This window comes from Lycorma delicatula, chromosome 3 (assembly GCF_047948215.1).
Source record: "Lycorma delicatula isolate Av1 chromosome 3, ASM4794821v1, whole genome shotgun sequence".
NCBI lineage: Eukaryota > Metazoa > Arthropoda > Insecta > Hemiptera > Fulgoridae > Lycorma > Lycorma delicatula.
This window is the reverse complement of record NC_134457.1, coordinates 177007005-177027262: the sequence shown is the minus strand read 5'-3', so window position 1 is coordinate 177027262 and position 20258 is coordinate 177007005. Positions and strand designations below refer to the sequence as shown.

Genomic DNA, 20258 nt, shown 5'->3' with positions numbered 1-20258 from the left:
CCTTGCCCGTAACGCTTGGCCAAATGCACATTGTTAATACTGTAAATATGTTTAACAATAGCTTATACTAAAGTAGTATAAAACAATTTCAAGGGTATATGAAATTTGTATATATATATATATATTATAATATAAATGCTGAGTTTTGAGATAATATAATAATACTTTTTATTTAAGAAAGATTACGTTATTTTAACTAATAGCTGTTATGTACAATATAATTTAATAATTTCAGCGACGTTAACATTTCTAGAATATAATATTCCATTTGAAAACGAGAAATATGATTCTGCACGAAATATAAAAGGGAGTGAAGAGTTTAAATGCCTTTTCATGAAATATACAAGCTGTTTTTCTTTTCCTTTTTTTTTTTTGAAAACGTTACGAGTCGATGTTAAGTCGGTGCGCATTGAACGTAAATAAAAGGAATGAAAAAGGGAACGCCACACGTCTTCTGGTACATGTTAAAAGCTTTCTCTTGTGATACAGCTGGCTGTGCCAACTGGCTTCGGGCTTCTCTAAAGCTTGTTACATTGTACGACTATTATTGCATTTCATTTCCTTCTTTGGACATAATGTTACGACAAGTGGCATGCAGAATAGAATTTTTTGAAGTAGTCAATGATATATGTTTGTAAAAGAAAATAAAAAATAAACAATAATTCATGAATAAAAAATAAATTATATTTTACGTGACAATATCAATAAACATAATAGATACGTTCTTTCACAAAATATTTGTTTATTTATTATATTATTTACCTTCTTTTTATAAACTATTAGTAACGTCCATTAGGGAACAGCAGCTGTGCAAAAAATCAGTATCCAATAAAATGTATTATACGACCCCATTCGGCCAAATATTGATTTTTATGTTGATGAAAGCCGTAAACCTTAACCGAAAAGTCTTTTTACATTGTGTGCTACAGATACATTCTCTTTTTCAATAGACCGAGAGATTAATTATTCTTTTATTAAAATTTCATTCTCTGTTGATCTAAGCTGGATAAACTGAAATTATTAATACAATTTATTTTAAAAATACTTCTGTTATTAGCTCTCTACGGTTTGTTGGTTTTTACATGTTACATAATAAAAATATGAATCAATGAAATAACAAAAAAATAATCAGCTAAACATTCTAAAAATGTACCTCAGCAAACTGAATCTTCTGCCAGATTAAATAATGAAAAAAACTGAACAATAATGTACAGACAGTTTTTTTTTTGTAAATTTTCTTTTTGAACTACAGAAAAACTCAGGTAAAGTTAGGATTTTTTTTAATTTTGATGAGAAATGAATTTTGTAACTGTTGTAAAATGCTTTATGTTACCAAGATACGAACCCAAAACGTAATATTCCAGACGAAACTATTCCGTCATACAGGTCAACTAGATGTTTAGTAGTAGAAGGATAATTTTTTTTTACATGTAAAACATAAATTTATGGTCTAATTTTCGGTATAGTAAAAGATTTAGTTTCGGAAATTTTTATTAGGAACAAAAAACGTTCTAGCTGTATGTCTTTCTGTTTTTTTTTTAAAAATATTTTGTCTGAAAATAAATTACAGACCTTCCATTCAAAATTACATACCTTTTTAATTTTTGTCTATTAAATTTTACTTTAATATTTGAACTTAATTTAGAAAAAAATTGTTTAATGTAGACGTTTCATTAACAGTCAGCCAATCTTCAATTTACGGTTGAGATTAAGAACTAATTAATTAATTTGTAGATTATTCATAGCGTACGATTAAACAATGATAAGTTCGTGCATTACGAGTGTATTTCGTAATTAACCAAATTTTTAGTGATCGTTATTTTCAAAATAGTGTATACCTTTATATCTTTCCAATAAAAAAGATTGTTTGTTTGGTGCATGTGCTCACATTTGTACTTTAGCTGCTATTGGTGCAGAGTGGATCATGTAGTACACGGGACGGCTGCGCGCAGTGCACGAACGATTCATTCGTTCGAATTGTTCATTGTTTATACGAACAATTTATCTAAAATTATATTTGTGTTTTGGAAATAAAAATGAAAAATCACACCTCAAGTAATATCTAAAAATTTTCAGGATTTTTAAGCGTTTTGTTGTTGTTAGTACGCTAATTTCATGATAGTTATCTAGTTACAGTTGGCAAAAACATTTAACAAACTCATGCGACAAACAAATAATGAACAAATAAAAATCATGTACCATTTTTGCGGCGGGCCATTGGCCCATCCCTTTCTTCTGGTATAGAAATCAATAACAGGTAATTAGAATCTTAAAAAAACAATTATAAAACTAATATTAAACCTATATAAAAAGTTTTATAGATTCTATAGAATTTTTTTTTGGCATTGTGAATTACTTTTAATAAGTGGATATTTTTACGCTTATTTTTTAATTACAGTTTTATATAACTAGGTTTTTGATATTTTAAATATTCTGAAATTCATATATGGATATATTTTGTGGGAACTTTCAATTTTTTTCAGGAATATAACATATTAAAATTAAAAAAAAAACATTCTGTTCTTCATGCTATAATTTATCTTCGAATTTATCAGATTTAATAGATAAAAATTATGCTATACTTTGAAAAAAGTATAAAAGTAGGTTGCTGTAAATGTTTTCGAAATTTTCACAAGATTCTTGAAATACCTGAATTCACTTATTTATATTATGAAAAGTGCTGTTTTTCACTCTTTATAAACGATTATAACGTTACATTATCTTCTGAAGTAAATTCCTTACGTAACATTTAAGTAAATTTATCTCAAATAAATTTTGTGGGAAGTACTTGGCAGTTATGAAATCTAGGAATGTTTTAGTAGCGTATAAGAAGTTTCAAATTATTTCTGTAGTATGATATATAAAATGGTAAAAGTATATAAAACACACTATTTAGTGTATAAACAATTTAGATTGCAACTTGCACTTTCAATATCATTATGAAATAATTAAATTAAAAATTGAAAAAAAAATTATTTATTAATTTATACATTTTTTTTTTTTACACGAGGGTTACGTGAGCTGAACTCAATACAGTTAATTGGTAATTTCCAATCTTAGACTGATACCCTTAACATTATGTTATTAATTTAACACCAATTATTACTGTTAATTAGAAATGCAAAAATTCAAAACTAAATAACTATAACTTTAAGCTGATTTGAACTAATTTTTGCTGAGTTCCACCGAAAATTCACTCATTCTTTATAAATTTGAATTTAATCTAGTTTTGCCCTGATGCTGAATAAAATTTAATTTTTTTTCTTTAATGTTGTCGCATGTTGGTGGTTTGAAAAGGATAATGAGAAACTAAAAAAACGTGAATATCTCTTATAGACAAAATTTATTAAAGACATATAAACAAAGTAAATAATAAAAATAACAGTAATAGTAATAATGATAATACGTACATATAACATACAAAATAGTAATTAAAATAAAAAGGACGAAATATTTTTTACGACAGTTAAATTACCAAACCTAGAATACAGACCCATTTTAATAAAAAAAAAAAGTTGAAATGAATAATAGGAACTAATATTGTATTAACAAGATAACAATAGAACACTCTTAAGTTCATAGTATTCACTATCTATAAATATTATTTCTATTACTATTTACAATAGAACTACCCTACACTTTATGAATGAGTATGATACTATCACTTTCACTACAATTTACCAATAACTTACCGAAAAACTTCCTGCATTCACTCACTGCCCACGATGGAATACTCGTGATGAACTCTTCACTGGTTGTTACCACACTCTTATTACTGATGTCGCCGTCACCGCAACTGCGTAAACTCGGGCTTGATACTCAAACTCGAAACTATTCTGTTATCGCTTGTTATCACGACTACACTGAACGCGGCCTCGTAGAACTACTGACTGTCTCCACTGGTCCTTGGCAGTATTTATATCTCCTGGCCTGTTGAACCAGTAACCACCTCATCCCTTTAATTGTTGAAGCGTAATAATTTTCATCGACTACGTTCTTACGTTTTTCTATAGATTCTTATTTCAATCCGGTAACCCTTCTGGGCGAAGAATAGCTTCTGGAGCTGTCTGTACAAAGAAGAGATGTTATGTTCAAAATTAAAATTTTCAACCAAGTTATTAAATTATATAGAACCAGAATATTATTTATTAATAAGAAATCTTGAAGACAAAAAACAAACAGAAGAAAATACTAAAAAACTTTTTCTCTTGATGTCATAATGTTTGTTTCTTGGTTTATTGAAGAATAAACCAATAATTCTCTGATAGCTGACGTGTTGGATCGAATATAAGAATTTATTTTTTTTTACACTCAGTGTTATAAATGTTATTATTGACCACGGTAAAATAATGATACTAAATATTACGTACTCTTACATATATATTATTTTATTTTAATTATTGTATAATAATAATTATATTACAATAATTAACTAATTATTATGATTGTAATTAATTTATTATTACTACAAATAATATTACAATTAAAAATATTAATGAATGCAACAAAATTTAAATGCATTAATCAAACCAATATTTGTAATGGTGATTTCACATATTTTAGATGTTTTTTTAATCAAAAATAAAATATATTCATATAAATATTTTTATTGTTTACAGGATCAGCGTATGTCAGTCAAGGTGGTGGCAACGCAGTTGAAACAGCAACTCCATCTGGTGATCGACTTCAACCTTATTTTGATCCTTTGACACCACGAAACGTTACCGCTTTAGTTGGTAAATCTGCTTACCTCAGCTGTCGCGTTAGGAATTTAGGCAACAAAACGGTAAGTACAAAACTAAATATATATATTTCTTAATGGTGTTTTTTAACTGCCATTTTTACAGTAAAATGTGCATTCACCTTACATTAAAAAACCATCGTAAAAAATTATATACTATATTTTTTTTCATTTCCAAAAAAATGTATACCTTAATTTATATTACAAGAAAATATTAAAAATATTAATTTTATTATAAGATTAAGTCGATAGGAGTACAAAAACTACAACAATATAAATAACAACCAACGTCATTAGTAACAAACACGCGTCTTTTATTAGAAATAATTACAATAATCATATTTATTTAAAAAAAATTCTTTTGAATTGCTTTATAGAATCGTTATGAAAAACATACCAATGATAAAAACGTTTTTAAAATTTAATTTTATGGTATTTAACAGTTTTAAGGTGTAGATTAGTTTTATTTATCACAAGAGGGTTTTGTTTACTCAGATAATTAACGAGTTTCATTTATTTAAAACATTTTTCTGAAAACTCAGTACCATTTGTATTTGTACCATGTGGTATGTAGACAATTGTATGCCAGGTCGGATCAATTATATTTTAACAGTCACAGTTTCTCGATTCTGCCTCTCTCGTAATATTTTGTTGAATTCGAATTAACAACAAACACTGGTATAGCAATCCAGATATGTAGCAAGCAGTCAGTCCACTTTACACACGAATGGGTAGATTCATGTAACCTGTATTCTGATGGCTGCAAATATGTTAAGGACTGATAAAGCAACAAATTAATAGAACAACCAATTTTATTGATTTTATTGACTGCCTCTCGTACTCTTCAAATTTTTTTTAATACTTTTTTATGACTCCATATTAGATTTTTTAAGACGAAATGTTCCTTTTCTTCAAGTTTTAGGTGTTTGTAGTATAAAAACATCTCCTTAGAAAGAATACCGAAATTCTCTTCCAAAATAAAAAAAAAATAAAAAATAAAAAGTATCCTTTTCAATAAAAGGTTTAATAATTTGAATAGTGAAACAAATTTGGTTTTAGACCACTGAAAATAACTGCTGCTTTTTAAATCTTCCACATTTTAGACCAAAAGATACAAACATAAAAAAAAACAGTAGGCAAATATTTATTGAAATTCACTGAAATTGTTTAATAATAATAATAATAATAATAATAATAATAATAATAATAATAATAGCGTCTCCGTCTTACATTCGGAGGTACCGAGTTCAAATCCTGGTCAGGCATGTTTAACGCGATGAAAAATTCATTTATCATTCATTTAGTAACTTTAAAAAGACGAAAACCTGTTAGTATGTAAATAAATAAATAGTAGTTGTAATTGAAAAATAATATTTGGAGATGTTTTGAACAATGTTAGTCTAATATTTGATAAAATATCTGGACAACCTATTCTTTAAAAATTGGGAATAACTTGAGAGCGTTATAGCATAGGTACTCTTATTACTACAATCTAAAGGAACTTTAGTAAAGTTTTTCCTACCCTTGCACTGTTTTTAATGTTTTTCTGGGTCATTATACACATTATTTATAAAATAAAAGCTCACAGTTAAACAAATTTAGGAAGAAAGTTGTTTTTTTTTTGTCTTCAGTCATTTGACTGGTTTGATGCAGCTCTCCAAGATTCCCTATCTAGTGCTAGTCGTTTCATTTCAGTATACCCTCTACATCCTACATCCCTAACAATTTGTTTTACATATTCCAAACGTGGCCTGCCTTTTCCCTTCTACCAGTCCTTCCAATATTAAAACGACTATTCCAGGATGCCTTAGTATGTGGCCTATAAGTCTGTCTCTTCTTTTAACTATATTTTTCTAAATGCTTCTTTCTTCATCTATTTGCCGCAATACCTGTTCATTTGTCACTTTATCCACCCATCTGATTTTTAACATTCTCCTATAGCACCACATTTCAAAAGCTTCTAATCTTTTCTACTCAGATACTCCGATTGTCCAAGTTTCACTTCCATTATAAGCGACACTCCAAACATACACTTTCAAAAATCTTTTCCTGACATTTAAATTAATTTTTGATGTAAACAAAATTTCCTGTTTTCACATTCAGTGGTTCATCTTTGTTATTTCTACTACATTTCATTACTTTTGTTTTGTTCTTGCTTATTTTCATGCGACAGTTCTTGCGTAGGACTTTTCATCTATGCCGTTCATTGTTTCTTCTAAATCCTTTTTACTCTCGGCTAGAATTACTATATCATCAGCAAATCGTAGCATCTTTATCTTTTCACCGTGTTCAGTTACTCCGGATCTAAATTGTTCTTTAACATCATTAACTGCTAGTTCCATGTAAAGATTAAAAAGTAACGGAGATAGGGAACATCCTTGTCGGACTCCCTTTCTTATTACGGCTTCTTTCTTATGTTCTTCACTTGTTACTGTTGCTTGTTGCTGTTTGGTTCCTGTACATGTTAGCAATTGTTCTTCTATCTCTGTATTTGAACCCTAATTTTTTTAAAATGCTGAACATTTTATTCCAGTCTACGTTATCGAATGCCTTTTCTAAGTCTATAAACGCCAAGTATGTTGGTTTGTTTATCTTTAATCTTCCTTCTACTATTAATCTGAGGCCTAAAATTGCTTCCCTTGTCACTATACTTTTCCTGAAACCAAATTGGTCATCTCGTAACACTTCCTCCACTCTCCTCTGAATTAGAAAGTTATCAGTGTAAATTTCGGCAAATTTATACATTTTTTTTTTTTTTTTTAATTAAATTACTAATACTTATTATCTATTAATACGGACAATTTAATTATTATCATATCAATAATAATCTTCTTATCAGTAATCTTAATTTTTAATTTACAAGTTTGTCAAGAAATGTTAGGTGGGATTATAGAGGTGGTTTTTAATTTAATTATAATTTAAAATTATTCAAGTATTACACTATTAGATTATTGTGGACGAATTTTTTTTTCTGAAGTACGATACCACACTTATTAGTACCGTATTTTATAGTCCATTATAATAAATTTAAACACATACATTTGTACATTTAATTTCACATTAGAATATTAATTTAACTCTAGTTTATAGGTAGGCAATGATTATAAGAAAAGAGTAAACAGACACAATCTTACATAAAATTTATACTACATTCTAGGATACGCTGTTTAATTCTAATTCTAAAGAGACTGCACCAAAGAGTCTCCTATGAGAACGATGATGAAGTATGAATTTCTGTATAAATTTTATATGCATGAGTATACTAAGTTGTATCTATAAAATATGCACAAAATTACATTGTAAACTATCTCAAAGTATATTATAGTATCGTATCACATACACTCGATGCACAACGTGAAGAGAATGTGGGAGTACGTATTAGAGGTATACAACCCCCAGAGTATGAGACTTGTAGTAGTAATCCGGGAAAGGCGTGACCCAGCAGAGCCATGACAGGTGCTTAGGAGGAAATCAGAACAGTCGATAAGGCGTGGTACACCGCAGCAACGCTATGGAACATCTGCCGCTCGCCACACAACGGTGGTAATCCCACGCTTACCCCGTTCAACGTAGCAGTTAGCCAACCTTACATTCTATCAGAAGATAAATTAATAAATATTACATCTCTCTTAAATCAATTAATTAATCTTGTGTCAGAAAATATTGTTTGTTTTTTTAATAAATTAGTAGAATTAAGTAAAAGTTTGATAATATAATCTTCCTTTCATTCAGAAAATGTTAACTTACGTAACGTTTTCAAAATTTAATACTAGTAATTATTCACGGTTGTCATATTTTAAGAATATAAAATTAAACTTGAAGTTTTACCTTCAGTTGTAATTATATTGTTAACGAAAACTGGTACAATTAGTATAAAAATAATTATAGGTGCTTAAATTAAACAATAATTATAAGAAAAGCTAGAGTGATAATTTGTTTATTTAGGATATTTCTTATATCAAGATATACTTAACTTTTGTTTTCTGCATTCATAGTAGACAAGAAATGTACTTAAAAGTTTATTAAAAAAACCATAACTGAAATTTTAGGCACAACTCATCCTACACGATACAATTTGCAACTTTTTTATTCATGTTTCATCATTGATAAATACACCATGTCAGTAGATATCTAAAATGAATAATTTTACAGTAAAATAAAAAGAAGTAATATGTAAATGAATGCTAACCCTCATTTTAGATGAAATTTGATTTAATATACAAGAATATATATAAAAACATACCTACTGACAGAAAATTCTAATTCATCCGTTTATAAGCCATCATTTGCACAGTTTATGTAATTTTAAATATGAAATTTATTTTTTTGCTTTCAAACTCTCAAAGAAACCACAAAAGGTAATTTTCTGTACCTTATACAGAATGAAATAAGAGGAAAAAAAGAGGATGTTGATAAACGAACAAACTATTCAACTGAACTACGAAAACAAACAAGCAGTTTCACCCAGAGAACTACTTCAGGCACTACGCATCAATCCATTATCAATCCTTCGGGAGATCGGGCTATTTAATTAAATTATAAACATTAAAATCATACAAATACAACATTTATAAAATACTTCTTAATTGCCATTATAGGTAAATCATTTGTCACTTTCTAAAAATAGTATAGCAAGCATTTATGATACTGCTAAGAGAACGATAGCTGTGAAATAATTTTCTGGTAGCTTCAATATTGAGTAGAATTACATTTCGCATCAGTATGACAAGCTCACAGTAATATAATCAATAATTAATTGCTCTCCAAGAAAGAATTTTTTCTCTTCACCAAACTACCTGTTTCCTTTGAATTCATTTTTTTTCAAAACATAATTTTATTGATACATCGATAACACAGGTGATTTATAAACATAACGACAAAAAATGTAAAGCGAAAAAAACATGTACTCTTTTTTTTAATGATTTTATGCACAATGCCTTTATAGGAGAGTAAATTATTTTTTTACCGCACAATTAAACCAAAATATACTACGAAAACTAGACAATTTAATTCTGATATGTCAGTCATGCCTAATATACTATGGGACTAGATAGGATTTACTGGCTGCAGTTCAAGGTAAGAGCTACATCACTATCAAAGGAGCTCAATAATTGCTATACTATATCTAAGAATAATAATTTGAAAACGTTTCGTTGTTTTAAATATTGAGCGTTCTTTTTTAAGTGTATTAAACATACCTTCTGATAAAATATATATATTTATTATTGATTTCGGTATTCTTTTTTTTCTGAATACGGCTATATAAATATGGAATGGCAGTAAGTAGTTACAATATTAAATGAAAAGTCAAAATTAAAAGGAAAAATTTACTTATTACATACGGGTATTTTTTTTCGCATTGGTTTGTCTGGCATTTCTCCCACCACCACCACATTCGGTCGCCCTAAAGCATAAGACCGCATGTCCGTACCACAAAAGGCTTCTGTTCCTCAAAATGGCTTAGCGACCAATATCCTAATTAGCTCCTAGAGCTTACCTAACTGTGTGAGCGAAATAAGATTGGTGCCCTACACTACTCGCTTGCGTGTCCCACCGCTCACTTGTCATATATTACTAAAATGGGTAGGCGCTCCCCGTCTACATACTAAAATATATATCTTGTCAATAAATTAAAATTTATTCTGTCAAGGACAGTAATTTGCTGCCACGCCTAGGTCGCTGAATGCCAGCAAGTACCAATCCACCAGAATATAGCGCTTGGAGTTATATTTGACCGATGGCCAGCGATTACTGTAGTAGCTTCCTACAGCTAGCGGTAGGAGTCTTATATCCCTTAAACTAATGATGCCGGTTGAACATAGCAACGGCATCAAGGAACTCTCACACAGTCCGACTATGCGGCTCACGCCACATTGACTCGCCGCTTATGAGTGGCCAATTTTCCCCTTCACCTCTAAGTTCCAGGGTGGCCTGAGTTCTGAAACAAGAGCTAGGCAGTCAAACATCATGTGTTCGTTCGACTGGACCTCCTCGCAGATGCACAGCTCATCAGCTGCCAGGTGGAAACGAAATAAATATTGGTTCAAATTCGCGTGGTTGGAGAGCACTTGGGCTCCCGTCGCCCTTAAAAACGAACTAGAGGCGTACCACCCCCCGAAGTCCTGTATAAATATATACAAGACTTACTTGTGGCGTGCCATTATTGCTGCCATGCTTCAATCGCGAGGCTGTAAAGCCTCCTTTGCAGGCGGGAGAAAGGTAACTGTTCGAAATTTAGATTCTACATTTGGGTATTACTACGTTATTAGCTTTTATAATATTTTTTATAATTAAATTTATAATGCCTGAGAAAAACTTAGTATGTTGATTATTCTTTCAGCACATTACAATTAATATTTGTTTAAACTAATTTCCAAGATAATGTAAAACATTAACTGTTAATGAAATCTAATAATGTAAAAAATCCTAACAAGACTTATTGTGTATTTTAAAACGAAATTCTGGTGCAGCTAGCTCAATATTCTACTCTTTTACTCCTTATGATAGTAAAATGAAATCCACTACACATTCACCTAGTGATAAATCAAAGGTCTTAACGAGAGCTTATTCTACCACTTTTGTACAAATGACTTTATTATTCAAAATACGTGAATTTTTTCATCATATTTTTCTTGTTTCTTTTCGCTCTTTTACCACGTACACACATCCAGATACATACGAGCGCGCACGCGAGTACACACACACACATACACATATATATGATATAAACCACAAAACAGATACATATATTATACCTTAATCGACGGGTGACATTTTCAATCAACTGAAGATAACACAAGTTATATTAAACTGTAAATGAAGGAACATAGGAACCGGCTGAGTATAGACAGCTAACACGTCAGTTCGGTTACATTGTTGGAATATATTCATGAGGAGGAATCTGTATGGCAAATTGTAGTTCCATTGTTTGGTCATAAACAATAGTTCCTTGTCTGCGTTGCGTTGATTTAGTTCCCTCTATTGCATAGGTACATATAACAACATCCTTCATTCAGTTTAGACACTTGGTGTGTAGATTCTATCTTGCTGCAACGATGTTACTAATAATAGTAATAATTAAAACAAGAATATTATTAATAATATTTGTCATTATATTATTAGTATTCTCATTTATTTATATTTAAAATACTCGTAAAATTTGTAATTCAATTACCTTCTTTAAATTATTTTTTCAATGAAAATATTTTTAAACATCTGGAAAAAATATTACTGAGTTTTCCTAGATTTATATAAAGATTAATTTCTCCTCCCACTGATAAAATATAAAATATTTTCCTAGTTTTTTAAATACTTAAATTTATAGGTACATTTAAAAATAGTTTTTACATTTTTACAAAAATTTAGTTATCCTGTAATAACTAACACAAATTCACAAAGACTCAGTCATGCGGTAAAGTTATTCTACCTCAGTGTATAAAATACAGTTAGAAAATCACCAGTGATCATATTTTGGGTCATATTAAAAAAGATAAATTGAAAATAATGAAAAATATAAAAACTCTTAATGTATTTCACCCATGAAACGATTTCCTGTATAGTTTAAAACTCAATAAAAATGATTTTAATTATATTTAAATTATTTAAAACAAGAGAAATGTATAAAATTAATAAATTGTAGACAGGAGAAGAGGTTACTTCATAAAACTTGGCTTTTAATCCCGAGATAATTTTAGATTATTCTTTGCATTCCAACAGCCTAGAAGACTTATTATAAGAAAAATACTTTAAACAATTTCAAATGGTTAAGTTAGAATAGTAAAAGATTGATAAAGCTCATATTTGTAGAGGTTGTATAACACGGTAGCCCACATGTAAAGGTTGTAAACTTTTATTTTCTTCATAATGTTTCATTTAAAGAAAAATAATTACGACATTTGATCTCATTAATTTGAACCTTTGAAAGATATGAAAATTTGTAAATATTTTAGGTGGTAGAATAGTCGTATTTTTATATTTTTCAAAAACTATATCGGTTGCATTATGTTCTTATTTCTAATGATATATTTTTTATAAGCTACGAAATGCACATATTAAACATTTTACTTTTACAAAAACCTTTCTGAATACAACCCATTTGATACTTCGTCACCTTCTTATTGTATTGAAGAAAATGTAATAGAATCAAAAGCTTATTTAGAAACTGTTCAATAAAATTTCAAGATTGTACGTTATTCTACTTGTGAAATACGAAACAAAAGAAACAGCAGTACAAACGCAATGCCACATAAACGTTTTTTCATACATTCTCATACTGTATTTTTTAAACCATGATTTTAATATTTTTGGATTAAGGTAACTCAAAACTTTGTGAAATAAGAATAATTGGGTCCCACTTCGATAACAACTTTATTATTTACTGATACAAAAACATTACAAACAAAAAGTAACAAAACAATTTTAAAATTTCAATTTTGTAAAGACAACTTTACATACTGAAACAAATTTAATAATTATTTAATTAAAAATTATTTTATCACTTTATCTTGAAAAAAGATAAATATATTCATTGAAAAATAATTTTTTACCACGCCCATTTCCGTGGCAGGGTAGTCTCCACTTTTCGTCTGGAGATCCAGATTTCGAATCCCGGTCAGGCGTGGGACTTTACATACGCTAAAAATTTCCATTTTCATATACCTACGTACGTGCTTCTGTGAAGAATTAATTCATCTGTCAAAAGAAAAATAAATAATTTTTTCCAAAATATATTTTAATCTGTTGATAAAATTATATCAAATAAAATCACTGAAGAAATTAGAAAGAATTAACGTACTGTAGCATTTATGAAAGACAGAGTCCAGCATTCTGAGTTACCACTAAAGCAGACTCAGATTTGGAAAACGAAGGTATTTTTGGTTATAATTAAAAACTTGTTTATTTAAAAAACTGAATTATTTGTAACAAATTACCAGTTTAAGTAATTTTGTCATTTTTCAGAGTCAAAAGTTAATCTAACAAAGTAATAGATTCAAAGGATTAATTATATAGGATTAAGTAGAAACAATTGTTGTAAGTAAAAATATATAAAAAGTTAATTAATACAAGTTACAGTAGAGTATTAGAATCCATTTTGTTTGTTTTTCTCTTTTCTTCTACATGGTGCTGTATAGACTTCCTGAGTTTGTGTGTGAATAAAATAATAATGAATTACGTGAAACAGAAACTAGACTGTTAAAACTTTTATTACTTGTATCAAATACGGCTTCTCAGCCTAACATATAAAGATTAAAATCTAACTTTTATTTCATTCAGAACCGTTGCTAGAGTATACTCTAGTAACGGTTTGAATAATATTTTTTCTTTTTTTTTTGTGGGCGAAAAACGCCTGGGCGTTATCATCACCCGGTAGTTATTAGTAAAAGGGTAAAATAACTCCAAAATAATCAACTATACAAGGTGTAAACGTAATATTAATCATATAATAAAAATTTTAAAACAAGCCAAGAAGGCAAAATAAGACTCAAAACTAATACCACAGACAAAGTTGATAAAATATAAAAGTTAAAATAATAGATTAAAGAAAGTATATAAAACTTACCTAATTCCGATGGGTTGTGCAAAAATCCCCTCCCCGGATAGTAAAATTAAATACATAGAACCAAAAAATCAAATTGAAAATAAAGGTTAAAATTATTAAAAAAACTCTCCTTACAGAAAAACATATATGAGCATATTAAATCCTTTGCAGTAACCCGGTACTATGCAAAAAGAGAAACATCCGTTCCAAAATCCCAATATCATTGCACAAGATATCACAGATTTTTTTGAATAATATACTCTATACAAATAGAAGCATTATCACTTTTTTATAAACCCCTTTCCAAACGTTGCGATATTTAAGTTAAACCTTTTGTTTTAGGAACACAAACAGATTGATCTTTAATAAGCACATAAGGAAAAGCAAAGTAAATTAATGATGGGATTATATAACTTAAGCAACTTACTCTAAGTCCTACTTAATTCTCACAGGGTGCATTGCTATCAATGTTATTAGTCGAGTATGAGCTCTTCAATCAATGCACATCATCTCAATTAGTGTATACCAAATCTTCATCTTTTACGTATATTGGTCAAACATTTCTTTCACGGTTATTATCTTTAAAAAACCAAATAAAATTTTATTTAAATAAATTTTCTAATAGGTTTCTAAACAAAAAATTGATTATTTGGTAGATATTTGTAAATTTTATTAAAATTACATAGTGGTGGATGTTTTATCAAGAGATTCAATAGTAATCTTAGCAAAATTACGATAAAGAAAGTTATTCTTACAATGATTAGTCGTAATTAGTCTTTAAGCGTTGATACACTTCACAAAAATGCTTTTATTAAGTGAAAACACTCTATTGCATTATGTTTAATGCATATTTCATCGTAAAATATTTCTTTCTTACCCATTAATCCCCATTTTTCTTCTATTCATAGTTACGAGAAAAACAAAATATTTTGTGCTCACAAATAATTCTTCCTTCAACTCTCTATTCCTATAAGAATTTTGGCAAATACTTCTGATCTGAAATTCATTTTAATCTCAATCATTTCATATCAATCAATTGGTACTATTTTTAAGACCCCTTGTACCCAAATTTCATATATCATTTCATTCCTTTTCTTGTATTGCCGACGTCCTGTTTTCACAAAGAGCTACAAATTATAAAAATGTATGTTAAAAGTTTGCATTTTCTAAATCAGTTTTTAATATTAGGAGATAAGTTTTTTAAATGAAAAGTCTGATTTGTGATATTCTGAACTTGATATCTTCTTCAATTATTTTATTTAAACAATTTTCACAAACTTTATAATGGTTGGTTACAATTGTTCTTTTTTTGTTTTCTTCATGTTTAACTCATCATTATTCTATTTTCTGTAAAATTTCATTATTTTCCTTTTCTCCTCGTCCATGATCAGATGACTATATCTGTTCTGCAGTAAGCCAGTACTACTCTGTATTTTTTTACACTCTTATTTACGTCTTCGAGTAGAAGAACACCATCATTAATGAATTAGGAAAATGATTATTTTTTCTTAATTGCTATACGTTCTCAGAATTTTCTTCAATTCTTTTATCTACCTTCTGTAAAAGTTTGAAAAAAATAAATATAGAATACGTAGTTGTTTTATTCATTCTATAGGGCTTTTGGAGCTTGACTGTTGCTAAATAAAAACCTAATAATTGTTATATATTGTTAATAAATATTCTTTAGTTCGTAAATAATTTGATTTAATTAAAATTAAAAACCTTTTTATTTACATTATACATCAACAGACTACTATCACAACTTATATGTTAAAATATAGCGGTCTGTTAAAAATCTAAATTTTATTTTTATTTTCTCATGAGAATATATTTCTCTCTCTCTCTCTCTCTCTCTCTCTGTGTGTGTGTGTGTGTGTGTGTGTGTGCATGTTTGTGACTGTTTTTGTACTACTGAAAAAAAAAATTACATTAATCAAATTTACATTTGATTAAGAACGTAACATTTCTAGACATTTATTTTTAACAGCCTTCAGGCTGATTGTTTTTCAAAATCAACTTGTTTATACGTATTTATATATAAATTTGATTTTTTTAAATTATATATGATGGGTGGGGATGGAAGGCGAGGTCTCTCTCTCTCTCTCTCTCTCTCGCGGGCGCGCGCGTGTGTATGTATATGTTACCTTGTACAAAACTCTAATATAAATTATTTTTATATCTTTATTATCAGAAATGATTCCATTTTATATCAAGTAAAGTAAAATACGAGAGGATAACATAATATTGAAAAATAAACAAATTGAAAAAGATGTTTCTTTTCCACCACAATGATCTACATAGAGTTAGAATGTGTACGTTTACCATCACAAATCCTCGTTCATGTGTGCACACCTGTCGAATATCTGACACGTGTTGCAAAAGGGGACGGCTCAGCAAACTCAATTTGGATTTAGTTTTCCTCCACCAGAAGACTGAGTTCCATTAAAAAGGTTGTAATACAAAATCCATCGGATTCATCCATATGTGTTTTCTTTTACACACTCGGTTATTTCTAGTGAAAATCTCAACTTAAACCTTCTCACATCAATTCATAAACGGTTTATAGTATATCAAGAAAAATAGTATGTGTATGCGCATATGAAAAAACGTATTTATGAACCGATGGAATATTTCCTATAACTTATCGTAAAAATACATAAATGATATGAAAATAAACTATAAATAGCAACAAAGAAGTAAGGCGATGGATAACATTTATTTGATAATGCTATAAAGGCTATGTCATAAATCCTTATTATCATGACTTAATCTTTTTAATGATGTAAATATCCTAAAAATAAATCTAATTACATTGTTAAATTTAATGAAAAAATAACAATCTTAATTAGTTTGTACATATGGCAATCGTAAAATAAGATCTTTAATAAGATCTTATTTTGGCTTCAGTAAAGAAGTTTTTTTTTTTTAATATCACCTAAAACGCTACAAAAATAAAGTTTATTTTATTATAAAAACAGACAAAGTGAAGATATTATATAAATCTAATAAAAAAGGGATTAATTAGTGACGCTTAAAGAATCTAATAAATCAGGTTAAAGGATCTGATCTTATATAACCTTTATATTGCCTCTCTTATTTTTTTATAGATCTCTCTCTATTATTCATAGACTTCTCTTGAATAGATATTTCAACCGCAAGATTTAACTTTATTCTCCTAAACAGTTGATTATCAGCCATGTTCAGTTTTTAACATTGATGATTCCCTTCTTTGCTAATTATATGTGTAAATATTTCCGTGTTGGTAGGCTTCAAACATGCGAAAAACTTCTACTGTAAGATCTCATTATATAAAACGATGCGTTTGCCAGTCACAAGGGAGTGTTGACTAGCCCGACAGAGGTTACCATGGAATTGACCAATAGTCCAAATTTAACTCCTGTTTGGACTATATTTAGCGACGAAATAGGTAGCTTATTAAATAATCCTTACTCAACTGAAAGAAATCTAAGAACGCCAACGGAGTTTTTATGAATTCGCTTTTTCTTCATAGTTTTTTTTGGAGTATTTATATATAGTTTTAGTACGTTCAAACTGATGTAATTTGAACTGCCAATTCTGAATTAGTTAAAATAATACCACAAACAGGTAGAGCCATATCTAGAGAAAATACCCTTTCATTAAACAAGTAAATGGGATGCTTTCTAATTTTGTATATGCCTTTCTATTTGCCTAATATTACTCTAATTCTGTTCTCTCAAAATCCACTCAGTTTTAGGCTAGAGAATAAAATTGCACGATAAAAGCCCCATTTCGGTGTAGAGTTGAAAAGAAAATTTCATGATTTAAGGGTTGCCTGACTATCTATAATGATGCACCTACCTTTGTAGCATCTCTGTACGTTTTAGCATGTTTTTACATGGTGTAGATTTTGGCTTGAAGAAATGCAGCAGTTACAATAGATTAACCACGTAAAGTTGTGAGAATGAAATCTTTTGTTCAAGTCCCCAACCGATAATTTACTCTGAAAGAATTTTTGTAAAAACACCAAGAACTTTCCGGTCACCTCGGAAAAAATATTCTCTAATTCGTTGTTTTCAATCAGGAATGAACTATACGTCCTTCAATAATTAAGTTTTTATCATAAAAAATCTGATGTGGACACCACATAACTTCCTTGTAGGCCTATTAAATTATATATACATATTTTTGCTTCACTTTATTTAAATTTATTTCATTTGAAAGTGAGATGCGATCCTCCAGTTCTTTAATAAAAGTGGACAGTTACACGAATGCTAAAATATTCGTTTTTATTAACATTAAATATTTATACAATTATTAATTCAATAATCTTACCTGAAGTATTAGGTTAGAGTAAAAGTCCGTTTCCATTGATTACTCTTTAAAATAATTGTTTATCAAATAATCCAATAATAAAAAGTGATTATTCTCCACCGTAAGATCAAAATTAATATTGATAACCAGTATACAAGAGTTCACTAAACGGAATATTTTAATTATTATTAACGTTTATTTATACAACACGCTAGAAATATGAAATATACACTAGAAATATTGTGCATATTACGCACAAGTGAAAAAAATTTCAGCAATCACTTTAAACTGAATACAATTCAAAAATGTATTTTATATTTCTGTCAAATCATAAAATTATTCTTTTAAAAATAAATATAGAATTTTCATAAGAATTAGCTAAGAAAATTCAAAGAGTAATGCGATTCTAAATTATAATTTTCAATTAATATTAAATGATCAGAAGTTTCACCATTTCTATTACATATATACACATATATAATAATGCCTATTAAATTACATAATCATTTTTAAAAGTACTTAAAATTTATTTCACTTATAACTTTTATTTTTTTTTTATTGTTATTATTGAATAATTATTTATTGTAATTTTTTTTTGCAATCGCGGGTTAATTAATATTTCAATATATTTAAATTAAAAAAAAAACTAAAAACAAAAATAGGAAATGAAGTCGGATTTGAATCGATGTGCATATTTGTAAGATCCAAATATTTCATTAATTATAATTTTATTTGGCTATGACTCTGGATCCAATGACAATATATCGTTGGAAAGCTTTCACTGAGTGCTTAGTATTGCAGAAGTCCAAAATCCAAATAACTTTGGAATTTTGAGCTTAATTGGCCACTTTTGGTTCAGTCGATTGCAATAAAAAGGGTAAGGTGCACAACTAGATGTTACAACAGTGGTTCTTTAATTTATATTATGAAAAATATTTTGGTACCAGTGGTATGTTAATAACGCTACTAAATTTAGCTTAACTAATTTGGAGTACCGCAAATCATTTTTTTTTTAAGTTACAATGGTAACAAAATTCAAAGATTTATTTAAATATCGAGAAATAAAATATTGTTGTTATCGTTTTATATTCTGTAGAAAAAAAAAAATTACTAGTCAGTTAAACACTAAAATCTCTTGCGAAGTTCTGCACAAGAAAACCAAGTTTTCGTTTCCGAGGCCCTCAATATTTCGCAGTCAGAAACGAACTACATACATTCGATTAATCAGTAGACCCTAAACACAAGCTCCAAATTTAACTCGCTCACCACTATGAGTCATTACATAAGCGCGTAATAAAATTACACCACTAAACTCTCAGCATACCCTAAAATTTTTTCGACCTTAAATAGAATGTAACTCAAGAAAAACTCAATCAAGTTTCATCAAATTTTCACACGTAAAACTTCTTATACACTACTACAGCATTCTAAATTTTAATAAAATTGATGTAATTTTAAAGATTTTCGAGACACAAGATTTTATATGTAGGTCTATAAATACGAGTATATAACAAGGAAACCCGATTTTAAGTGAATGGTATTTTCGTACTACCCATATCTCAAAATGTAAAGACTCCATTTTCACCCTCCACTTCCGCAATGCGACCGAAAGTAATACCGTACTTTTCTTCGAAATAACTTAAGAAAGGAGATGTAAATACAATAAAACATATTTATATTTTCTTC

The 20258-nt window shown here is 28.6% G+C and overlaps 1 protein-coding gene across 2 annotated transcripts in view; it reads left to right on the top strand.

The window, feature by feature from the left end:
- LOC142321045 (zwei Ig domain protein zig-8-like) overlaps positions 1-20258 on the top strand; it is a 951170-nt gene that overhangs the window by 692736 nt on the left and 238176 nt on the right. For both annotated transcript variants that reach the window (XM_075359050.1, XM_075359049.1), the window contains exon 5: positions 4620-4786. In XM_075359050.1, the coding sequence (XP_075215165.1) occupies positions 4620-4786 (167 nt within the window). The remainder of the gene's footprint in view (positions 1-4619; positions 4787-20258) is intronic.